The 22435-nt window shown below is 34.9% G+C and overlaps 1 protein-coding gene across 2 annotated transcripts in view; it reads right to left on the bottom strand.

Moving 5' to 3' along the window:
• Positions 1-22435, bottom strand: part of Glra3 (glycine receptor alpha 3) — a 132878-nt gene that overhangs the window by 30889 nt on the left and 79554 nt on the right. For both annotated transcript variants that reach the window (XM_005368078.3, XM_005368079.3), the window contains exons 5-6: positions 17310-17392; positions 878-1015 (exon numbers count right to left, since the gene is read on the bottom strand). In XM_005368078.3, the coding sequence (XP_005368135.1) occupies positions 878-1015; positions 17310-17392 (221 nt within the window). The remainder of the gene's footprint in view (positions 1-877; positions 1016-17309; positions 17393-22435) is intronic.

Raw genomic sequence — 22435 nt, 5'->3', positions numbered from 1 at the left:
AGTTTATGCTTAGATGTTATACTTGAACTTGCTCATAAGTCATCCATGAGTCGAAAAGAGTAATTGAAAATTAGATATTGTAAGTCAGTTAAGGAAATAAGGAAGGTTGGGGACTTTATAGGAAGAAAACAAAGCTCACAATTATGGAAAATGTTGAGGTCACAATGAATCATACTTTACTATAATGATATGGTAAGAGTTACAGCTGATGTTAGCATAATAGCATCCAACCATATATGCATCTCATCGGGGGCAAGCTTGACTTGTGGGTAGTTTAATGGCATTTGTAGTTGGGGTAGGCTTATGGGAATAGCCCACAACAGTTAGGAGAAGGGCATAGATTTCATAAGGGCACAAATAACACATTGAGTTTCTTAATCCTTGGTGTTAATTGTTAAAAATGATATCTACTCAAGACATAAGGTTCCTCTATCAGTCCAAAAAGTAACTGATAATACAAATTCATAACAATATTAAAATAAATAGAAAAAATATGTTTTATAATGCAAGAAAATATGGAAAATGATGTCATTATTTAAAGAAAGTCCCTCTGTTAACATATGCAGGGTTTACTTCCAAAATAGTTTAATATTTTTCCATATAAATAAGGAAATATGTTTATAAGCAACACATAACCCACAAATGTGTTGTTCCATAAAAAATTTTCAAGTGTAACTAAGCACCAAGCATATCTTTGGTCTCATACAAATCAAATAAGACAAGAATAAGTAAGTGAAGGCATTCATACATTTTGAAATTGCCCATTTTATACTCTATGAGCTAAGACTGTTAAAATCAACATGACATTACAATTTTAATAATCTGTATATTGTAAGATCACAAATCACAATCATAGAGAAAAATATTCTCTCCCTACCTGTATTGTAGTGTTTAGTGCAGTATCGCAAATCTTTTTCTTCTTTCAACAGGAATTGAGGCAAAGTGAGTCCTTCAGCCACTTGTACTGGTGCCTCATCTTGCCATTCAAAAATGAGATCATTCATTGTGTACCCAACTAGAGAAAAATGTTATAGAAATGTTTATATCAAAGGAAGATATTAAAATAGAAGCAATAAGAACTTTTCTGTATAGTCATCACATGGAATGAGAAGATCATTTAGACCTAGAGGCTACCTACTGAATAGTGCATCTCCTGATTCCATTTCACAAAAATCTTTCATCAGTAAAGTAAGAGAATGAGGTAGACTTGGAAGAGCATGCACTACATGAAAGGTAGTATTGATTCATTCATAAGAATGGAAAGCTCTTGGGTTAATTGAGCAATTTTTGACATTATTCCACTACCTTAATTTCCAGGACTACTAAATAAAACCATATAGTCCCTGGTTAGAAAATGAATTAAAGCTTAAATATCTCTGGGGAAAGTATTCATGCCTGATACCTTGCTTGCTTTAATCATCTCAGCTTATATAATCTGCTTCTGGGTCCCCAGTCCCAAGATGGACAAAATGATCTGAAAATGAAAGCTTGTTCTATAAAAAATATGCATGGAGTAGTTTAACATGGTGGTTATGAGTTCAGCATAGACTTACAAATGAGTTTTTCAATAAGTCATAAGTCTTTATTATGATAAAATATCAGATTTCTCTTTGGAGGGGCTTAATATAAGCAGAATTTCCCAGTTGAATGGAAAATTATGGAAATCTATGCTTCTGAGTTATAGTGGTGGAGGAGTTTAAGTGAATGACAACAGGACTATAATTGTTGGGACCAGAAAATTCCACAGACTTAGAAAAAGAAAGGAAACATGATGTGGCCCCTGAATTAAGTCAATTGGTTAAACTGGTAAATTATTCCTTTTTATGGAACTGTGTACAGAGGAGTTTGTAGCAACTTTCATGCAGTGATTTGGCACAGCTTTTGTGGATGGGTTAAAGGATGGATAAGAGAGGAGCTCACCATTAGTTCCTCTCTTTCAGAATCTTCCAGACAGAATGGAATCTGGTCCAATTGTTGAGGCAACTGGACATGCTTAGTAGAGGAATATGGGTAGAGGAGACGGTAGTGACAACAGTGTCTGTGACCAAATATCCATAGATGGTCTAGGATTTAGCTAACAAGTTGTCACCGGCACCATCGGTATTCCATATTTCAGTTCATTATGGAGCTAGAAATATTTGGTAGTGTCTGCAAGGCCATCCAGATTTAAGGCCACCATGTCTGAGTTTTGGTTCAAAAATAGATATGTAACTACAAGATCATTCTCTAGACCAGTGGTTTTCAATCTTCCTAATTCTACAGCCCTTTATTATGGTTCCTCATGTTGTAATGATCTCAACCATAAAATTATTTCATTGCTACTTTATAACTGTAATTTTGCAACTGAATCATGCTGTTATGAATTGTAATGCATAAATGAAATGCAGGGTACCTGATATGCAACCTCAGAAGTTTCACAACCCACAGGTTGAGAACCACTGCTCTAGACTTAATGATTGGTTTATTTATCCTAGAATATCTGTCAGTGAGACATGAAATTAATAATGATTGGATTGGTAATGACAGAATAATTTGCCCTTATTCATAAATCCTTTAATATGCGCATTATAGATCACACTCTCGCTAAAGACAGCACAGATGCATATTTCTAAATGATGATCTAAAAACAGAAAGATAAGCAATAATTTTATCTGCTGCCAGATGAGGCATATGTTTTATAAGCCATATAAAGAATCACAGAAAACAAAATATTTGAGATTTTTTTTGCACCACTTTAGACAGATGAATGAAAGTATAAGAAAAACCTCTTTCAGTTTTGACATAATAAAGGCTTTGTAAAATCTTCTGGAAACAGAACCTAGCAGTCTGAAATTCCATAGTAGCCAAGCTCTAAATTTTCTCTCATCCAGTTTATATAAGCACATATAACTTGTTATTGTGGTGAAGAACTATTCACATGAAGTGGTCAATGAATGCACATTTTATAGCCATATTATTGTATTTATAACTCACAGGAGGTTTAAGCTTGAAAGTCAAAGGTAAATAATGAGATGATCACATGTTTAACTAGCATTTCCTTTATTCTGAGTAACTCAATGGGCAGCAAAGGAAACTTAATGGCATTATGGCCTCAGTACACCTTCAAATACTTAAATAAATTTTCTTCAAAGTTCACTGTTTTAATATTTTATTCTTTTGACTCACACATATTTATAGAAGCTTAAGGCTATTAAGAAAAGCAGATTGGGTAATGAGAGCAAGGTGATACATCTAATTTTTTGTATTGCATAATATCACAATGAAAAAATAATTTACATATGGAACAAAGGTATTAACCCCAACTTGACCAATAATTTCATTTGATGATTATGGTGCAGTCTGCAGATGGATGTCTCAAATCTTGCTTTTTAACAATATTTATTGAGTATCTGCATAGTTCATTCTCCTTCATTTGAGTTGAACCTTGTAAATAGCCAATGACTCCAAATGAAGAATACAAAAGAAAAAGAACCTCAGGATAAAGTAAAAGCAAAATTTATTTGAAATAAACTGAAAATACCCATGGTTTATAGTTGACACTAGTAAATAACAGTTTTCATTTAGATCTAGTTCATGTAAAGAAGCATTTGAAATGGACAAATCTATACATGTTTGATTTGGGTTAAATTCTGAGTTGAAAAGTTGACTTTTTAAAAATACCTGTAAGTAAAATTACGAGTTAGTATCTTTTGAGAAATGAAGTGACTTCACAAAATAGTGCTTTATAAACATGACACCTGTCAGACCCTGTCATAAAATTCACAAGGCCCAAAGACTTTCATGGTCACAATGACATAATATTTGTAGTCTTCATTGTTCTAATATTTTCCCCATATTGAAACAGTGGTGTGTAATGCTTTTACAAAATACAGGCAGTAGCACCAGTTTCTGCTGGAAGTGTCTGTGTTTCTAAGTACCATTTCCCTTGGTAAAGAATGTCATTTTAATTTACCTATGCCCGTGTTTGATGAAGTAGTAAATACCTTATGGTATTTACAAAAGTGTTCTTGATCTTTGGATTTGTAACAAGTACTAACCTACTACAGTCTGATCCTTATGTAAATATTTGTGTAATCACTGTGGCAAAGTGGCAAGCCTGTATCCATACAACACTCAACTACATACTGTAACATAAGGTTTCTTTCAAGGAACAGCACTAGTTGACTTAAAGACAAACTGAGCTAGGTTCTATTTTTCTTATTTTGTGTAGTTGTGCATCATTTTTTACTTGAAAAGTAAAATGCTCTACTAATAATATTTCCTAGGTACTTGACTGTCTACTTTTAAAAATATACACCATATGGGTACACCATGAGAAAGAAACTGGTGATAGTTTCAGTGAATAACATATTCTGAAATTTCAAGCCAATATTAGATGTTTGGAGAAATTATTTTTTGCAAAACTGCTTGAAAAATCAAGAGCCTGAGATTAGATAGCCCAGGGACTAGTGTAAAATCAAATACAAAGAACACAGAAAAGAAAATAAAACTCTGATAAAACATTCTGTTATACTCATAGACTAGTGTCTTGCTCCAGCATCTTCAGAGAAGCTTCCTTCTGGGACAGATGTCAATAAAAGGGGGAAAAATCTATAGCTGTTGGAGGAGGCTGCTTGTTCTTTCCAGCTGCCCAGCTAGCTTAGACCCTAAATAATCACACAGAAACCATATTATTTAAATCACTACTTGTCCCATTAGCTCTAGCTTCTTATTGGCTAACTCTTACATATTAATTAAACCCATCTCCATTAATCTGTGTGTCACCATGTGGCAGTGGCTTACCAGCAAAGTTTCAGCATGTGTGACTCTGGCAGTAGCTCCATGGCTTCTCTCTGAGTCTGCCTTTCTTTCTCCCAGCATTCAGTTTAGATTTTCCTGTCTACCTAAGTTCTGCCCTGCTATAGGTCCATAGCAGTTTCTTTATTCATTAATGGTAATGACAGCATACAGAGGGAAAATCCACATCACAAAGCATTAAAGGAAGGCTTTTCAATCTTTTAGGATTTCTTTTACTTTTCAAAGTGAAGAAGATGCTATTTTCTTTAATTAAAAAAATAGTTTATTCAGCAGGATCAATAGACAGTGACCACAAGTTCAAATTTATTAAAATATCTTACAACTTCGAATCTAAATTACTAAATGATAGTGATCTAATTTTAACTTTGGAAATTTGGATTTTAAAATGGGATTAGAGCTATTTTATTTACCCATTATTATGGAACATTTTAGTTAATAATATTAAATGAGAATAACATCCTAAATTTTCCTTTGTCCTTCTTTTACTTTTAAAATGTAATCTACATTTGGATGATAAGGTCTTCTTCTAAGAAGAAAAGGATTAAATTCTTTTGCAGATGTGGAGAGCAATAAGCTTCTTGGTTACATCTGTTGTGGCTCTTTTTTTTTTCTAATCTTGCTATAGGATACGTGATCTTCCTTCTATGATGGGGACCTCAATTCCAATAACATCTGAGATGGGTAAAATTCATGGTCATTTCTATTGGCAATATTGTGCTTTGTCATTCTCATCTGCTGCCATACCAACTGAAAGACCATTTCAGCCATAATCTCTAGGGAGCCCTTATCCACACTGAATTAACCTTCAGTCATTGTTTTAAGATAATTTTTACAAATTCCAAATAACAGGATATGGAAGCTCTTTATTTTAAGCCCCTTGGTGGATGACTTAAGAATTGAAATTACTAGCTTGGAGTTTATGGGACTCTATGGGACCATCTAGAGTCTAGACTATTTCCAAGGAACACAATAGTAATAAATCAAAACTAAAATTAAAAAAAAAGTGTTGGTTAGCTTGTCTCTCTGTTTAATCTGCTTTTCCACTCAAAAATAATCTACCTATATATTTTTCATCTATTTACTTATCTAACTCAACATGACACATCAACATAGGTAGGTTGCCTGTGCTGATTCAGGTCACCTTGCTGGGAGATCTCAGAATCACTCTTAGGAAACCTGAAGAGAAACCTTACACAAATACTTCCACCTCATCAAACTTCCCTCTGATTCCCCTGACCATCATACAGCTTCTGGAGGTCTCTAGACAATCCCAGATGACATTTTTCCATATTATTCACTTCTGAACACTTCTCAATAGACACTAGAAAAATTTCTATTTTCCAATATTATTACCAGGAATTCACTTTCATCATATTTATGGCCTTTTCCCCATTGCTTTAACTGCCATAGACTCTGCACCACTTCTCATTTCTAAAGAAATAAAACAAAAATATTTCCAGTGTAGTATCTTGAGTAAGTGAAGATTTTAAATATCACCATGTTATTTTGAGTTGACACGAACACATGCTTATGAAGAAACATAAAATTGGAATAACGATCAAAAGACAGAAACATACAGTGAAATGTTTTGGTCTTACTACCAAAATTGACCTATAATTTCAACGCAATTAAATGAAAATTTTATTGTGTTCTCCAACTGGTAGTTAACCTGAAGTACAGAAACATGCATCATAGCTTCAGTTGGGAGAACAGTGTAGACCTGCCAGGAAATGAAAATCTTGATGAATAAGGCTGTAGTCTTTCAGTGATTTAGGAATGACTAAATAGAGAAGTGCTACAGAAAATAGAACTCAGAATCAGAACTATGAAAGGAGACTTAAGGTAAAAGTTACTCCTTAAATCACCATGGGAAATTTGTAATAAATGATAAGGAAGGAATTTTCTATATTCCTAGAAAATAAGAAAACAATCTAGGTTCAGACAGAAGAGTGAGTAGAGGTAATTGCCATTCCCTGAAGATCTGATTTCAATCCCTGGAACCCAAGGTAAAAGCAAGGAATAGATTATTCAAAAGTTGTCACTGACCTCCAGAATTGTGTCATTGCATTCATGCACCTGAATGCATACTCATGCATTCACACACAGAGACAAAATGATAAATAACAATAAAAACAACAACAATAATAATAATATTCTGGGTTAAAACAATAATATTTTCATATAATTATCATCCACATAACAATGTATTTACAACATTGTAGATTCAATTATGTGTGCATTTGAATCACTGTGCTATGAAAATGAAATAAAGTTTTGTGGTATCACAAACATTTACAAAATAGGAATATGCTTATTCCCATGGAGACTCTGGCTAAGCATATATTTAATTTCAATTGGAGCTTGGAGTTTAATTGATGAATTGTAAATTCACATTTAATATTTAAAGTAATTCAGAAAAGCATTTGGTCTAGCTGTCTCAAAGAAAGAGAGAGGAAAGTTTGACCTAGTTTGCAAATTCTTGTATTCTTAATCAACATCTGAATTTCAAAAAAACAAAGGGAAGAAAATACCCAGTCTTGGCACAGGCTGATTTTTGCTGGGAGAAATATTACTCAAGTCACTTTTATTGACTTGACAAGGAACAACTGCTATGTCAAAACGCATTTAACTAAATTTTTTTTTTATTATTTGTGCATTTGATTTGAAATCCTTTTCCATAACTCATAGTGTCACATGTGGTTTTATTTAAATTTGTAAGTTTGCTAAATTGAGTATCTTTTACTTTCTCTGAAGCCCTCTGGTCTAACTTATCTTAACAAGTACTTTGAACAAGTAATTTAAAATTACTTTAGCTTTCTCCTTTCTGTTTGGGATAGGTGGAATTATAGAGTTTTAGTCTTCTTAGATGCCAACTAGACTAATCATTTCGTTCACATTTCTCAAGATTTTGTAAGATTGATATACATTCAACATACAGTGTTAAAAGTTTTTGTGGGAGATCTCAATTAAAATTGGAAAAGAGCCTGGCCAAGAGCTAAATCATTTTAATGAGAAAAAGGTGGTGTGGTTAGTTGGGTTTTTGCAGTAGGGCAGGTTACAGAAGGACACTGTTTGCCTACTTCTTTGGAGGAAACTTCACTGTGGTAGGAAAAGAGTACAATGTGACTCCAGAAGATCAGAGCTTCAGAACCATTCAAATTGATGAAAACCTTTGTCTCGTAGGCCTCAGAGCACATCAGAGAGATCCCCCGTGAACCTAATGAGTGTGTCAGTGCCTAGACCTTCAAAATGTTTGTAGCCAAGACTAGAAAAGACTTATCTTTTTGAGATTTCTTATGTTTGATATTTCATTATGTCACTATTCACTTCTGAAAATCATAACCAAAATAGTTCAAAAGAAGAATGTTTTTTATTTTTGATGCTAAAAAAAGAATAACCAGCTTCTTCATTGAGGAATTGTTTAAAGAGAGTCTTGAAATAGTATTCACAGTCCTATACAATTCAATTTTAAAATGATTGAATAGATTAGAAAATATAAAATAGAATTATAAAAGTTTAATAAAATTACTGTCCAAAGTAGAGCATTATAAAATGTCTAACTTTATAATATATTCAGAGAAGTCTAAAGAGAGACAATCAGCCTGGTACTGGACAGATTCCAGACACCAAAACTGACATTCACTACATAGTGCAATAAAATCTAGATGTTAGTGGAAATCATTTAGTGTTCTGTAATTTGCCACATTAAAAAAAACCTTCAGATTTAATAGCACTTACAATGAATACTTTCCCATTCTTATTAAAACTCTAACCAACAAAGATTATTGCCAGAGGCAAAACATAGGTGATGACTTCAACCTGAGGCATATACTATCAGTTATTACAAAAGTAAAAAATAACTATTGTGCCACACAATATTCAAGTAATTAGAAGCATAATTATATTGTAGCCCAAATAATTAAGTTACATGCCAAAATATGCTGTGGCTGAAAAAAAAATACAGGTTTATAGGAGTCTTTGCTATGTTACTGTGAGGATTACTGAGGCAGTAAAATACTCCTGGGTGTTTTACTGAAATTTAACTGAAAATAGTCACAGGAAGGATTAGCTGTTAAATCAAATCTTAACTGATTATTACAAATGCAATTGAAGAAGTTGAAAACAATATTTTAAATTATGCCAGCATTATTTTAGAGAGTTAACACATGCCAAAGAGTTAATAAAACTGTTAATTACCTATCCAATTTTATGATTGTGTAAATCTATGTGATATTTGTGCTGTGTGTGTGTGTGTGTGTGTGTGTGTGTGTGAAAGAGAGAGAGAGAGAAAGAGAGAGAGAGGGAGAGAGAGAGAGAGAGAGAGAGAGAGAGAGAGAGAGAGTTATCACCCACTAATTGCTAATTATATGATGATTTATAACAGGTAAATACAAAAATCATATTTTGGGTATAAAGATTTTATATCAGGGGATACATTATGGTCACATTTCATGAAAAGGATAGAAACAGAAATTTTAGTTACATTAAAGATGGAGTTTAAATATAAATGAGCATGTTAACCACATTGAGGGAAGATTTTATTTTTTCTTGTATCCAGCTTATTCTCATATAAAATTCTTGAGTTCAAAATGACTATGTGAGAGAAAATTATGAGACTCTGAATTAAGAACAATTACTGTATATATACACATATATAATATACATAATATTGTATCATCTACAGATAGTTTTTTTCATTATATTTATATATAAAGACATATTGTAGAAAGTATCTGTGGACTTAAACATAATTTTTATGTAAAATCTGTATTTTGTTCAGAGTTCTGATCATCCTAAAATGGCATGGAACACCTTTATACCTGTTAAGGTCTAACAATTGTGGGGTGTTTATTCTTATTGTATTTTTTATCATCTCTGCCCTGCATTTTTTTCTCATGCTTTACCAAGCCCGAGACACTCTCATTGCTAAGGACTAAGTGTTTTGAGTTGGATATATTTTGAAGACTAGGACATTTGGGACTATTAGAAGTACATAAAATTGACCAGTCATTCCTTAAATACTTCAGAGGCCCTGAAATCCTCTGGAATGTGAAGATGACTTTGGTTAACCTACTAATGGGACTCTTACAACATTGTTGCCCAAAGGGACAACGAGATAGCAAGTGGCCAAAGCCTTTGTCATCAGTTTTTACAGCTCCCGTGTGAGAACCTCAGTGGATACTCAAATGCTTCTTAAAATGGACCTCATCAACTTAATAAACACGTCACTCTTTATTTCATACTTTTGTGTGCCTTTAAAAAGTAGACCATTGCCTCCAAAATTTACTATATTTTCTACTCATTTTCATTTTCTTTTGCTTTTCTGGTTTCCTCTTATCATTACAGACAATTCATAGTGTGTTTGTTTACTAGTTTGTGTTTATTTTATTCTTGATCCATAATGTGAATATTCAACTATTTCCAGATTCTGTCCTTAAGTTGTAACTATCAGTTTCATAATCTTGTATGTGTATGTAAATATTTCATGGAGCCCAAGATTGGAGGTGACCTCTGCAGCATTCAATGTAGCTCACTTATGTTACAAAAGAGACACACAGCCTCTGAAAAATTAATGAATTTAGAAAAGTCATGTAATTCTTAACAGAAGACTTGTGGGCATATAGTTTTCTTCCCGAGTTCCTCTAGCAGATGCCAGTGGAGTACTTGGCTTAAGGGGTATTTGTGATTGTATTGTGGAGTCATCTCTAGGGAGGTTGTTACCCAGGCTTTGAAAGAGGAGGCTCGCATAAGGCTGTTTGTTTTGAGTAGGGATGGGAGAACTGAAGTTATCTGGAGCATTGACTAAAGATGGAATAAATAGCAAACACAAGAATCACAGAAAAAGATGTAAATTACAGATGTAAATTTTGTGGAATTAGTTTTATTTCTCTATCTCTGCATGGGTGGCTGATATTGACCTTTGGTCATCAAGCTGGCACTTTATCTTCTGAATGAGTCATCTCATTGACTCTGTTTCTGTATGATTTTTTACTTGAAAATTCCCAGCTCGAAAACTCATGCATAAAGCCACTTGACATTACAGCAATATTGAGAGATAAGCATTTCAAAAATAAACTGAAATCTCTATCCTCGTAGGTGGTATTACTACTGCTCTAAGAAGGACATTCAACCTGCTGATGTCTCTTGAGCCTTTTGGTTTTGTACCATGGGAAGACACAGCAAGAAGACCATGCTGAATATTGATGTCGTGACTTTGGGCTTGGAGACAATATGTTTCTGTCTACTTAAAATTACCCAGTATGCAATATTCTATTTTACCACAACAATATGAATCAAAGCATAAGCTTTACTTCAATTAAAAACATTTTGTATTTCACAAGCCACCTTTTCTGGATAGCGTAGCTACCAACACTCATCAAAGCCTCTCTTTACAGAAAATGGAGATCATTAGAAAAAATCCCAACTGGATACAATGCAGAAATCAACCGATCTTGGGGAACCTAACCCCAGTAGATACATAAAGCACATATTTATAAAGAAAAATACTAAAATCATCAAAAGAAAAAGGGAAATTTGCTAAGGGTGGAGAATGGAGGAAGGCATTTCCGGAGAAGACCTTGGTGCAGCATGAGGGGATTGCAAGGAGCACCAGGAAAATAGCACAGGTTCACATTTGCCCAGTTTCCTAGGTAACATGAATAAGGAGGGAAGTGAAACAGTTTGTAGCTTGGTGTTCTTATTTTAAGGAATCTTTGAGTTAAATATGATCTCAATTGGACTCTACTCTGCTGTCCTGTGCAAGATATCTCCTTATTAATGACTGTAAGAGAGGCCGTTATCCCAACTTCATGGAGATTACAGTGACAAATGTTGCTGAGCAAGAAAGACTGTCTCCTAACACTTGTGAAAAGGGTGTAGATGGAGGAGGCAGGAAAAATGCAAACATTTCAGATAACATATTGTGCAGTGTAGCAGGTGGGTGGGGAGCAGAGAAGTAAATACAGAAAAAGAAAGGGCAGAAGTGACCTTGTAGCAGTACACATGTGCGGTCAAGCCTTTTTTTCTCTGGCTCTGAGGAAACAAGCTATTCTGAGAAATAGGAATGTCTTACAGGTCAGAGAGAAGGCATTGTGTTGCATCTGAGAAAAGTGAGAAATAACTGGTGAAAAATAACTGCACCGAGATTAGTATGTCTATGTCTCTCAACACACGGTTGCTGAATCAGTGACAGCAGAGCTAGGTACCGAACCCCAACACCAAAAGAAATTGCAGATGGGAAGGCAAAAAGAAGTGGTAACCTAGAGGAGCCTAGTTGGGAACCATAAGAGTAAAGCCATGATATATTAACATGACTCCATAGTCTTACTATCAACTCTCCTGGATCACCAATTGACTATAGCGTCAATTTTTTAGATAGAATTTGTTGTGCTATACGATTCTTAGGATTTCAAGATGATTTGATCAACAGCCATTGATGATGGTATAAGAGGCCTTCAGCTGGTCAAAATGACATTTTTTCTCAAGAATAACAAATTAGATCTATCTGTAGTATACTGTTGCCAAGTTTTCTAAGGCTTTTTCTTTGGGAAATGCTTAATGGTGTGTGGTTCGTATTGCTGGATGATTAGTCACTTCTGGATAAGGGGCTAGCCCAACAACACAATATTTAACTAAAGTAAAGAGTAGTGATTTGGTATTTATTCAAGTAAGCAACACGGACAGATATAGGATGGGAGATATAGAACTTGTTTGTGGTATTTTATTGGTTGAATTGTAGTCCTACTCAAAAGTGGTTTGCTGCTGGCTGATGTTCATAGGACAAATTACTGACTATGCACCTGGCAGGGAGCGCCTACTTTGAGGTTGAAGCCAATTTTAATGCTCGGTAAAATAGTCAGGAAGAGAGGAAATAGAAAAAAAAAAACATAAGCCAACTTTTTCTTGCAAGTATTGGGTATCGTTAGCTTGTGGAGAAAACGTATGGCTGTCATAGTGATGATTTACAAATAGAACTCTCCAGATAGACCTAAATGTTGCTGATGTTTGCATGTCTTTGACAGTTACTAAATCATAAATTGCTCTGTTTATTTCATTGTTCTATGCCATTGGGAAAGACAATATCTTTAGGCATTGTTGGCTTATCTTTAAGATGGAAATAAACTTATTTGATTAAGTTGTGGTTAGGATTAAAGGAGGTAATATATTTAAAAGGTATAAAATCATAATACTATTTGTGACATAATCACTTTATAAGATGGTGACTGCATCTCATTTTTATTGTCATATGTTTTAAAGATCTGGTAATAGGAAACTCCAATTTAGAAAGATATGAAGTAAAGAGGAGGTAAGAGTCATGGTTATTGTGAGGGGTGGGATCATTAAAGTTCAAATTGGAATTTATTTTTTAGCAGTAATCCATTCACCCACCAATACTTTTCTCTTGAGAGAGCTTTTTTCTTCTTCACTCATACTACATCTACAGAGATTACATAACAAATAGTCTGGAAACAAGAACCATCTGTATCTGAGAAAGCAAACAAAAAGTACAACGCTACCCTGAACCTAATCCAAACTCTTAAATTATGAGAACTTTTGGATAGCGGTAGAAATTACTAGGACACAATTGCAAAAAATACCTCACAAGCTCTATTATTTTTATAACTAAGTAACATACTATCCAGAATAAGCAATCTGTATATCAGACCTGACTATAAAATCAATGTGAAAATGTCAATAATAAACCCTTCCACATTGAGAAGCTCTATCCCAAACCTGCACAAAAGCATAGTCTATTTTTAGACATTTCTATCTCCAAATCCTATTAAAGTATATTTCAAAGATTTTCTATTTTCTCTAAATTGATCCTCGAGCCCTGTCCACCTTTTCACAAATATATTTTAGTGATTAAGGGCAATGCTTGAGAAAAACTGTATTTCCTTATTCTTTTGCCTGTGTCATTGTTTATTTTTGAGGCTGTGATTCAGGTGCAGTATTTCTCTCTTCCCTTCCAAGCCCCCCATTTGCATCTCAAATTCCTGGCATCTTTTTTCATTAATTGTTGTCACATGCATTTGTGCATTTGTGTGTGTGTGTATGTGTGTGTGTGTGTGTGTGTATTACTAGATACAACCTGTTGAATCAATATAATGTTACTTTTATCATATATGTATGATTTTAGGACTGATCTTGGGGCACTGGCTTTCTTCAATTTTACTTTTCTGTCACCAGTTGAGATTTATGTAAATATTATTTATCAATCTCTTTTCCTTATGTTGTTTGTGCTATTCTTTAGAAATGAAGCACAAAATTAAAGTTTTGCTGCTACAATGATAATTAAGGATGCTGTCATCATTGTCGGACAACTGGCTAATAGGAGAGGCAAATTTACAAATGTTTTCATGATATGAATAAAAAGCTAAAATCAAATACAGGACCTTTTCTTAGCGCTACTGCTGCATATCTCTTTGTAATATAAATTATTTAGGAATAGAACTTAAATCATCATAGATCTTTGTTTGCGGGTCAGTTATTCCATGTCAATACAAAGTAATTTACAAATACATTTCATAGAAATGAATTTTTAAATAAAACTATAGCAATAAAAATGTCTTTTGAAAGGACAGTTTAATGTTTGACAAATTATTTTAAAAGAGATCATACAGTGGAATCTGAAGGCCTATAAACTAATACTAATATGGTATAGATCTGTGCTATGCATAACCTGAAGGCCCATAAACTAATACTGTGTAGACCTGTGCTGTTTATAGCCTATAATTTTAGTACCATGAATACAGACTTTTAGGCATGTGTGTCATTTCTAGTTTTTTGAAAATATACTTCCTGGATATTCTTTTCCTCTCAGGTCTGTTCTCTGACAGCCGCCATTTTTGTGCAAGATTCTCACAGCATTTGTTAAAGGAGCTTTAGTCGTAATTCCCTTTGACTATAGATAGAAATAACCCAAACCACAAATATGCTAATATTGCATTTATTAGAAGTCTTATAAATATTTCCTTTTCATGTATTCCAGTTGTATTTTAATGTGTGTGATATAATCCTACTTCTATGATTGTTTTAGCTTTGACTCACATACCTAGAGCCTTTACATCCACATCCTTTCCCGTTCACTTTCCTTTGTCTCCCCTTTTCATTTTTCTTCTTTTATTTGTGGGGGAGATTATGGGGACTTATACCTAGGATGTTTTTGAACATGCTTAGCAAATGCTCTGTCTACCACTAAGTGATGTCATAAGGCCTAAAGAGTTCACTAAGTAGCTCAGGATGGCCTAGAACTCATGATACTCAGTCCTCAGCCTTCAAAATACCTAAAATCACATTCCTGAACCACAATGTCCTGCTTCGTCCCTATTTTCTATTCCTGTTCTTAATGTTATGAAACTTATTGCATAATCTTGGATCACTGGTAAAACAATCTTGGGGGTAAAGCATTTGATGTCAGTACATGGCTCCAGTGTTAAAGTGCTTGGTATGCAAAAGCAAGGACCTGATTTTATTACTCAAACACTCATAAAAATCTGAGTGTGCCTTCAAGCATAGTGCTGAGAGGCAGAGACAGGGATCCCTAAAGTAAGGAATAAAGTAGAGAAACAACTGGAGAAGACACCCGAGGTCTCTGGCCTCCACATGTGCACACTCACATGTACATCATGTGCACCTTGACATATGTGTTTGCACAGGAACAGGAGTACACAAGCTGTAGGAGCCATCCGTGATAAGCTAAATAGAAACAGACTACCTAAAGGAAGTTCTTTACTTCCAACCATTATCACCTGCCAGAGTAGGACTCAGCCATCAGTAAGTTTAATGGAGGCCTGAGACTCAGTAGTTTACCCTGAAGCAATACCTGGTTGCAGGAAGGACCATAAGCTGAGATTACCTGAGTACCACCCAAGAACAGACCATCCAAAGGAAATGCCTTATGTTCCAACCATTGTAGATAGGATCACCTGCCAGCACACACTCACCAGGACACCTTTGACAAATGTCAGCCAATCAGGGGTCGTGAACCTCAGAAACCCCTCACCCTCACCTTTACTACTATAAAAACCCAATTCTAACTAAGTTCAGGGTTCTCCATTTATTCCAATATGGAGAGATCAAGTTTGCAAACTTGCATAAAATAAAGGCGTTTTGCTTTTATATATGGAACTTGGTCTCCTTGTTGGCTTTTGGGGGACTTCGCGGATTTGGGCGTAACACATGCGTGCAATAAATAAGTCAGTAAATCAATCAATAAATACCAAATAATGTCTTTGTTCCTTAAAGTTTGGACAGTTTGTCTCTGACCTCTGAATAACACACAGTAAACAAGGCACCAATGAGCCGTTTTGTCCTGTGGCCTGCTTTGCCAATTTACGTGCATGTTTGTGTGTGTATATGTGTGCGCATCTGGGTGCATATTGTTTCTCTATGTCCTAACATTGAGCAAGATACACAGCCAAGTGCCCTCGGGTTGATCTTCCTGGTTGTACAGACTCCAAAGAATGTACTGCTAGGTATTTTTTCATTATGCGTTGCCCCACTTGTATTAGTGAATGTCTCAATATCCCAATTTCAGATTGCTTTGTTTTCCTTTCAACTACTATGGCATTTTATCCATACCTGTGGTTAATATTTAAGAGACACTTACAGAATAAACCACTTTAAATGTAAAGATCAGAGTTATTATCAGAGAAATAGATGTTTATATGTCCTGAAGAAAAACAGTGCTGGCTGGGGATACGAGGGTTGTGCCATTTTCCCCCATGAGTTTTCTACGCCATCTAGTGACAACTCTCCCTCACTACAATTATGCATGCCCGTCAGACACTGAAGTCTGCAGATAAATTTTCCAATTTCCTTAAGGAAGGATTTCAAATTAGAGTTTTCTTGAAAATATATTACATATACATATAAATAAGTTATATGTTTGCTACTAGTTCCCTTTGATTAAATACCGTAAACTGTTTTACTATGTATATAATAATCACTATATCATATTTTTATTCATATATTACTATATATCACATATTATCATAGAAATATTTCCTAAAACATGCACCTGGCATGTTGCTTTATGTTAGCTGACATGCATGTGTCCATTTGCGAGACATTTGGAGGAAATCTGAAAGCTCTGGCGAGTATGATACATTCAAAAGCCCTTTTCTGATGTGACACACACAGCACACTCAGCTAAACTACCAAACACTGATTAATGGAAAACATAAGGTGCGAATCCAGGATGCTAGTTTCCGTCAGCTCTGACTGTATGCACTTTACAACACTTGAAGGTATTATTTTCACTACTGAAAACATGGGGATACTTTGCTTTGTGGCAACTATGAGGGGACACGGAGGAAATGTCTGGGCCTTGGAAGGCTTTCAGCAATTATAGAAGACACCTGCTTTCAATGATGTGCCCATTTTACTTTTGTTTATTCAATAAACATGTCCCCGGCAACGTAGAAAATAAATGGCCTGTCTTACCACTAACCCGTCCATCTCCTGCATTTATACAAATGCTCAGGCAAATGCCAGTCGCTCATACTCACAGCTTTCCAGCTGCATGATGCAGGTTTGTACATCCATTGGGAAATTCTTGAGATCCATCGGACAGGACAGGGTTAATGTCAATCTGAAAGGATAAAAGGAATTCTGTTAAAGGTCGACTCTGTCCCACTGACACGTGAATATTCTATTGCCCAGAGACGACAATTTTTATGTTGATAGTGACGAAAGCTGTGCAGATGAAATTTTCTTCAGTTTCAGAATGTTATTCATTCTGGCATGGCTATGTATTTATAAATTAATCAGTTTTTTTTGGAGGCAGGAAAGATTCTGAAGTATCATTGCAAATATAACGTTCTGCGTGTTTACTTATTTATTTGTTTATTAATTTCCCCCTTAGAGTTGAGTAGAAATGCCTAGAAGACAGGCATTGCTTCCCAAAAGTGGTGCCCAGAAGATAAAACTAAATGTGGATTCTGCAGATTACCAAATGTCAAAAGGTGCATTTCATTTAAAATCATATTACTGAAAGTTAAGAGGTCAGTGTATACAGGAAAGTAATGTTCTAAATGTGGAAAAATGGGGTATGGAGAAATAATCCGATATGACAGTTCTGGTCACTTTCACAGCTCTCTCTGGGAAGGTGGCGGTGCCTAGAGGGGCCGTGAGTATAGAAAACCTGAACAACTTGACTTGTTGGTGAACAGAGTGTCATTGAGCACAGCAAATCTGAAGAGCTTGAATGTTTGTTAGCAGAGTAAATAGTGTCTCCTGCCTCTGGCTTAGACATCCCCTCCGGTCCCATAGGAGTCAGGAAATGGTTCTATAGTATCATGGCATAGTATTATGCTCACCAAACCATATTCTGGTTTTTATTCACAGGAAGGAAATGTAAAAGGTCTATACTAGCATCCTGCCCTTGCAAAGAGACCTCCTGCACTCCCAGAGACTAAACAAGTATGTTCCATATGAGCCTTACAAATATATGTATTTGTGTGTGTGTGTACGAACGCATATATGTATATAAACACACATTCCACATTGTATACATGTTGAAACATGTATGTATATATTGCAACTACATTACTGAGGTATCTTCTATTTTTTTTCCCAAAATTTGTAGCATGTGAAACTGGGAGGGAGGAAAAAAAGGGAGGTCCTGATGCATAGTCAATATTCTTTAAAGTTCTTTGTGAGAAATTTTACTCAGCTACTTGGATTAATTTCTTCATCAAAGTCCATTGTACTAGTGAGCATGCCAAGTGGACAGTTTATGTGAGATTTGTGACCTAAGGTATATTACTCTAACCTCCCTAAACAATAGCTTTCTCATCTCTAAAATAATGACAATTATACCTACTGGAAAATTGAAGTGTAGTATCATGAGTTGTTGTGTGGACTTCTCTTAGATAAGTGTTTGACACATAGGAAATTCTGAATATTTATTAAATTTTAATGATTGGCTGTTGTTTCCCTCATTTTCCCTTCCTCAAAATTCTAATGCGTGGGCAAAAGATGAATTAATTAAATCATACATGAGAATTATTTATAGTTTAACAAAAATAACTACCAATCTAACAAATATAGCTATAATCTCGAAAACAGCATTTTTATATAGACTACAGACATGAAGTTGTAATGACATATAGTTTCCGGGGACTATCTTGCTGACACAGGTCCAATTAGCGGAGTCTGGGAGACATCAATGGTTAGACAAATAGGGCTGCTGGATTGTTAAAAGTTCCAGAAGGATTATTGGATAATTCTTTTAAGTTAGAGTCCTTAGCAAGCTAAAATAATCAGGAAGCTTGATATTCAAAAGCTGTGTCTTTTCTAGTCTTTTCTAGTTAAGTGATGCTAAGTCATAGAGTGTATTTACACATACTCTCTTCAAAAGGCAGTTTTAGAGCGCGGTGGACAAGATGTTCCCTGCCTTGTGAAAGGGTTTCTCCGGGGAGAATACACATGCACATTCTGAAATTCACACACACTCATTTTCCAAATATCCAAGGCTCTCGCCAGCCAATTTCTGGCGCTGACTTGCAGACTGCTCTGACCTTTTGTGAGGAAGTAAAAAGTGTTCTCAGATTCCTCTCCACACTCTCACCATGCATGTGTTGTCAAATTTATATCCTGGCTCTTTCTCTGGCTTAAGACAGGAGCCGTTACATAATGCCAATACAGGGGGGAAAAAAAGTTCAAAGGAATTATTTGGCAATGCAAAAAGGTTTCCATAAAACCTGTTGCAAAAACATATCCTATTAAAACCTACTTTTCTGACTTTGCTTTCTTTTATTTAATGTAAAATATTATTGATTAAACAAAACCCAGATTGTCAAACAAGTGCCAGCTGGTTGCAATATTTAATTTGTTTATCGAAATACGACATGCAAATTAAAGATGTGTTCTGACCACATCAAAGTTAAGCTAAGTACAGAGGCAATGACTCATGTTCTGTTTTGGACATGAATGACTACTTGTTTAAGGAGGACACTAAGTCCTCTTTCTGAGACAAGATACGTAAACAGGATATGCACTTCCTGCTGCCCCCCCCTAAGAAGTCTTGGATTACAGAAATAGTCATTTTCAAAAGGCTGACTCATCTTTGAAAATCATTGGCTTCTTTAAAATTTAATTATTATCCATTTTTAAAGCAGCATTGCTTATAGAGAGGTATCTGTCCCAATGTCTGTTTGAAATTAGGCATGTTTTCTGACTCCGTATTAACTTTTTAACTCAAAATAAGTATTTTTATGTTTTATTGGTATATAATTTTGTGCATGCGAACATTTTTGTGCTCAAATACATAGTACAATATTTTCCAATATTTTATAATTTGATAACATAAAGAGACAATGTCTCTTGGTCAGTATTGTAAGAAACTTTGAACGAGTTTCTGTAATACCATATTAACACATTCATGGTACTTACTTTGCAGTAGAAAGGAGTCCAGATATTTTGCAGATAATAATCACTGCTCTGTAGTACAAACTCATAAGACAGGTAAATAATATTCACCTTCTTTAAGTGAGAAAACTTAAGAGTTAAAACAACTAGCCTCATATTATGTAACAAAAATGGACAAGGCAGAACTTGCAACTTGGCAAGGGTGTGTCTAGCTTAGATTCCAAGGTCTTAACCTTTAAGAACGTCACTCAAAAAGAATTGGGTCATTTCACTTTTATATATTACCATAACACAAGAATTGATACAATGCATATGCTATTAGTTCTTAAATGTGAAGTAAGACATATAAATAATCTTTTAACAGTAATTAGAAAGATGTGATTAGACAGCCAAAATCATAGGAAATTTCTCTAGGGGTTTTACATAATTGAGTGGTTTGGTATGTGATTATTAATGATTTCATAGGGAATAAAGAACTAAGAAAAAAACAAAAAAAAACAAAACAACAAAAAAAAAGAACTAAGAAATGATCCAAGAATAGAAACACAAGGACAGAGATTAGAGACTGTTATTATGAATTAAATCTGGGAGGATTCTTTGTAAACTGATCATTAAAAAAGAATAAACCTAACCAACCTATTACAACAGCATCTATGATGAGCCCTGTGAGAAGTTGACGTGAATAAATCATAAATCTCAAAAACAGTCCCATTTGTTTATACTCATGCTATATTCCAAAATATCAGCATTTTAAATAGATTTTCTAATGAATGAACAACATCCTAAGAGGTTGATATATGTCACTTTTTTTTGTTTACATCCATTAGTATCTGTCAGTGTTCAAAAATAAATATTATGCAGGGAAACATTTTGTTTACACAACTAAATTTTATAGAAATAGAAACTTTATTTGGCTCAAATAAAATTTGAGATTGTGGTCACTGCATTGTATGCAATACCTCTGAATAAAATGTTCTTGTCATTTCATTTTAAAAGGAGGAAGCTTCTGTGGTATCAGCAGCAATGCTGCTTGTGTGTTATTAGACCAGCCAGTGTTTAATATTTAACAGGCTCTCATGTGCTTCCATCTTTTCTGAAGAGCATCACCCTTTGGCTGCCTTTGTTTTGTTTTTTTTTTCCTTTTGAAAAGATAAAATTAAAAGCTTTGGGGCCTACTGTATGCCTGACACCATGCTCAGTGTTTTACATGTATTGTTTTTGGCTTGATTTAGCTGGTAATATTGTTTTTATATATAGAAGGAAAATCAGCTGTTTTAAAAGTAAAGAGCCTTGCCTCAAATACAGCTAGTGACTAGCAGAGTCTGAATCAGGGCTGGCAGAATTAGTCAGTATCCACTGGGCCCCTAGTCCTTCCCACATCTCTTGTTTTGCATACCAAGAGTGAGAACCACACCAGAATTTTACCTGTAAAACGTCTAAGGATTGCAGAATCTGCTAACATTCTGACGTGGGATTTCATTGTTCACTTAGAAAAAGAGAAGGCTTGTTTGCCATTTGCTCTAAAAATCATGTATTCTCCAACCCTGTCTTTGCAGAGTGGTCTCATAACTGGCTGCACACTTACATTCATCCAAACCCATTACATTGGTTTTGTGAGACTTGTGGTGGTGGCAGAAGTATTCTTGCTGCTTGCTTTTCCCTAATAATAAATTCCATTGTTTCTGACTCAGGAATTTTGTGTTTTCAGGAACCATTAAATGGAGACAGGTTAACTTTGTAAGCAGTCTAACATGCAATTTGAAACTTAATCTTGAAGCACATGTCTGGCTCCAAACCCCTCATCCAAAATGCAAGCTATTTAAACGTTTTTAGCATAATCCATAGATAGGCTGTGAAATTTTAAATAGTTCTGTAAGTCATAAAAACCAGTCACACCAAGGCTGGAGAGTTGGCTCAGTGATTAGGAAACTTGATGCTCTTTCCGAGGACCTGGTTTTTGTTTCCAGAACCTACATGGTACCTTGTAGCTATCCATAACTCCAGGGGATCTGACACATGCTTATGACTTCTTGCAGGTCCTAGTCAGACGTGCTATGCATATACATACATACAGGCAAATACTTATACACTTAAAATAAATAAATCTAAAAATATATTTCTTTAAATTAGCAGCCCTTCTTCATCCATTCATACCTCAGTTCTACTTCTTCAGTGTTAGTCTTTCTTCAGCTATTTGTCTTTTATTTCTATTAATTTATCTATGCTATTATAAAATGATTGTATGCCGGGCGGTGGTGGCGCA

The sequence above is a fragment of the Microtus ochrogaster genome, unplaced genomic scaffold (assembly GCF_000317375.1).
Source record: "Microtus ochrogaster isolate Prairie Vole_2 unplaced genomic scaffold, MicOch1.0 UNK28, whole genome shotgun sequence".
NCBI lineage: Eukaryota > Metazoa > Chordata > Mammalia > Rodentia > Cricetidae > Microtus > Microtus ochrogaster.
Note: the sequence above shows the minus strand (reverse complement) of the source record. Positions and strands in the feature narration are given on the sequence as shown.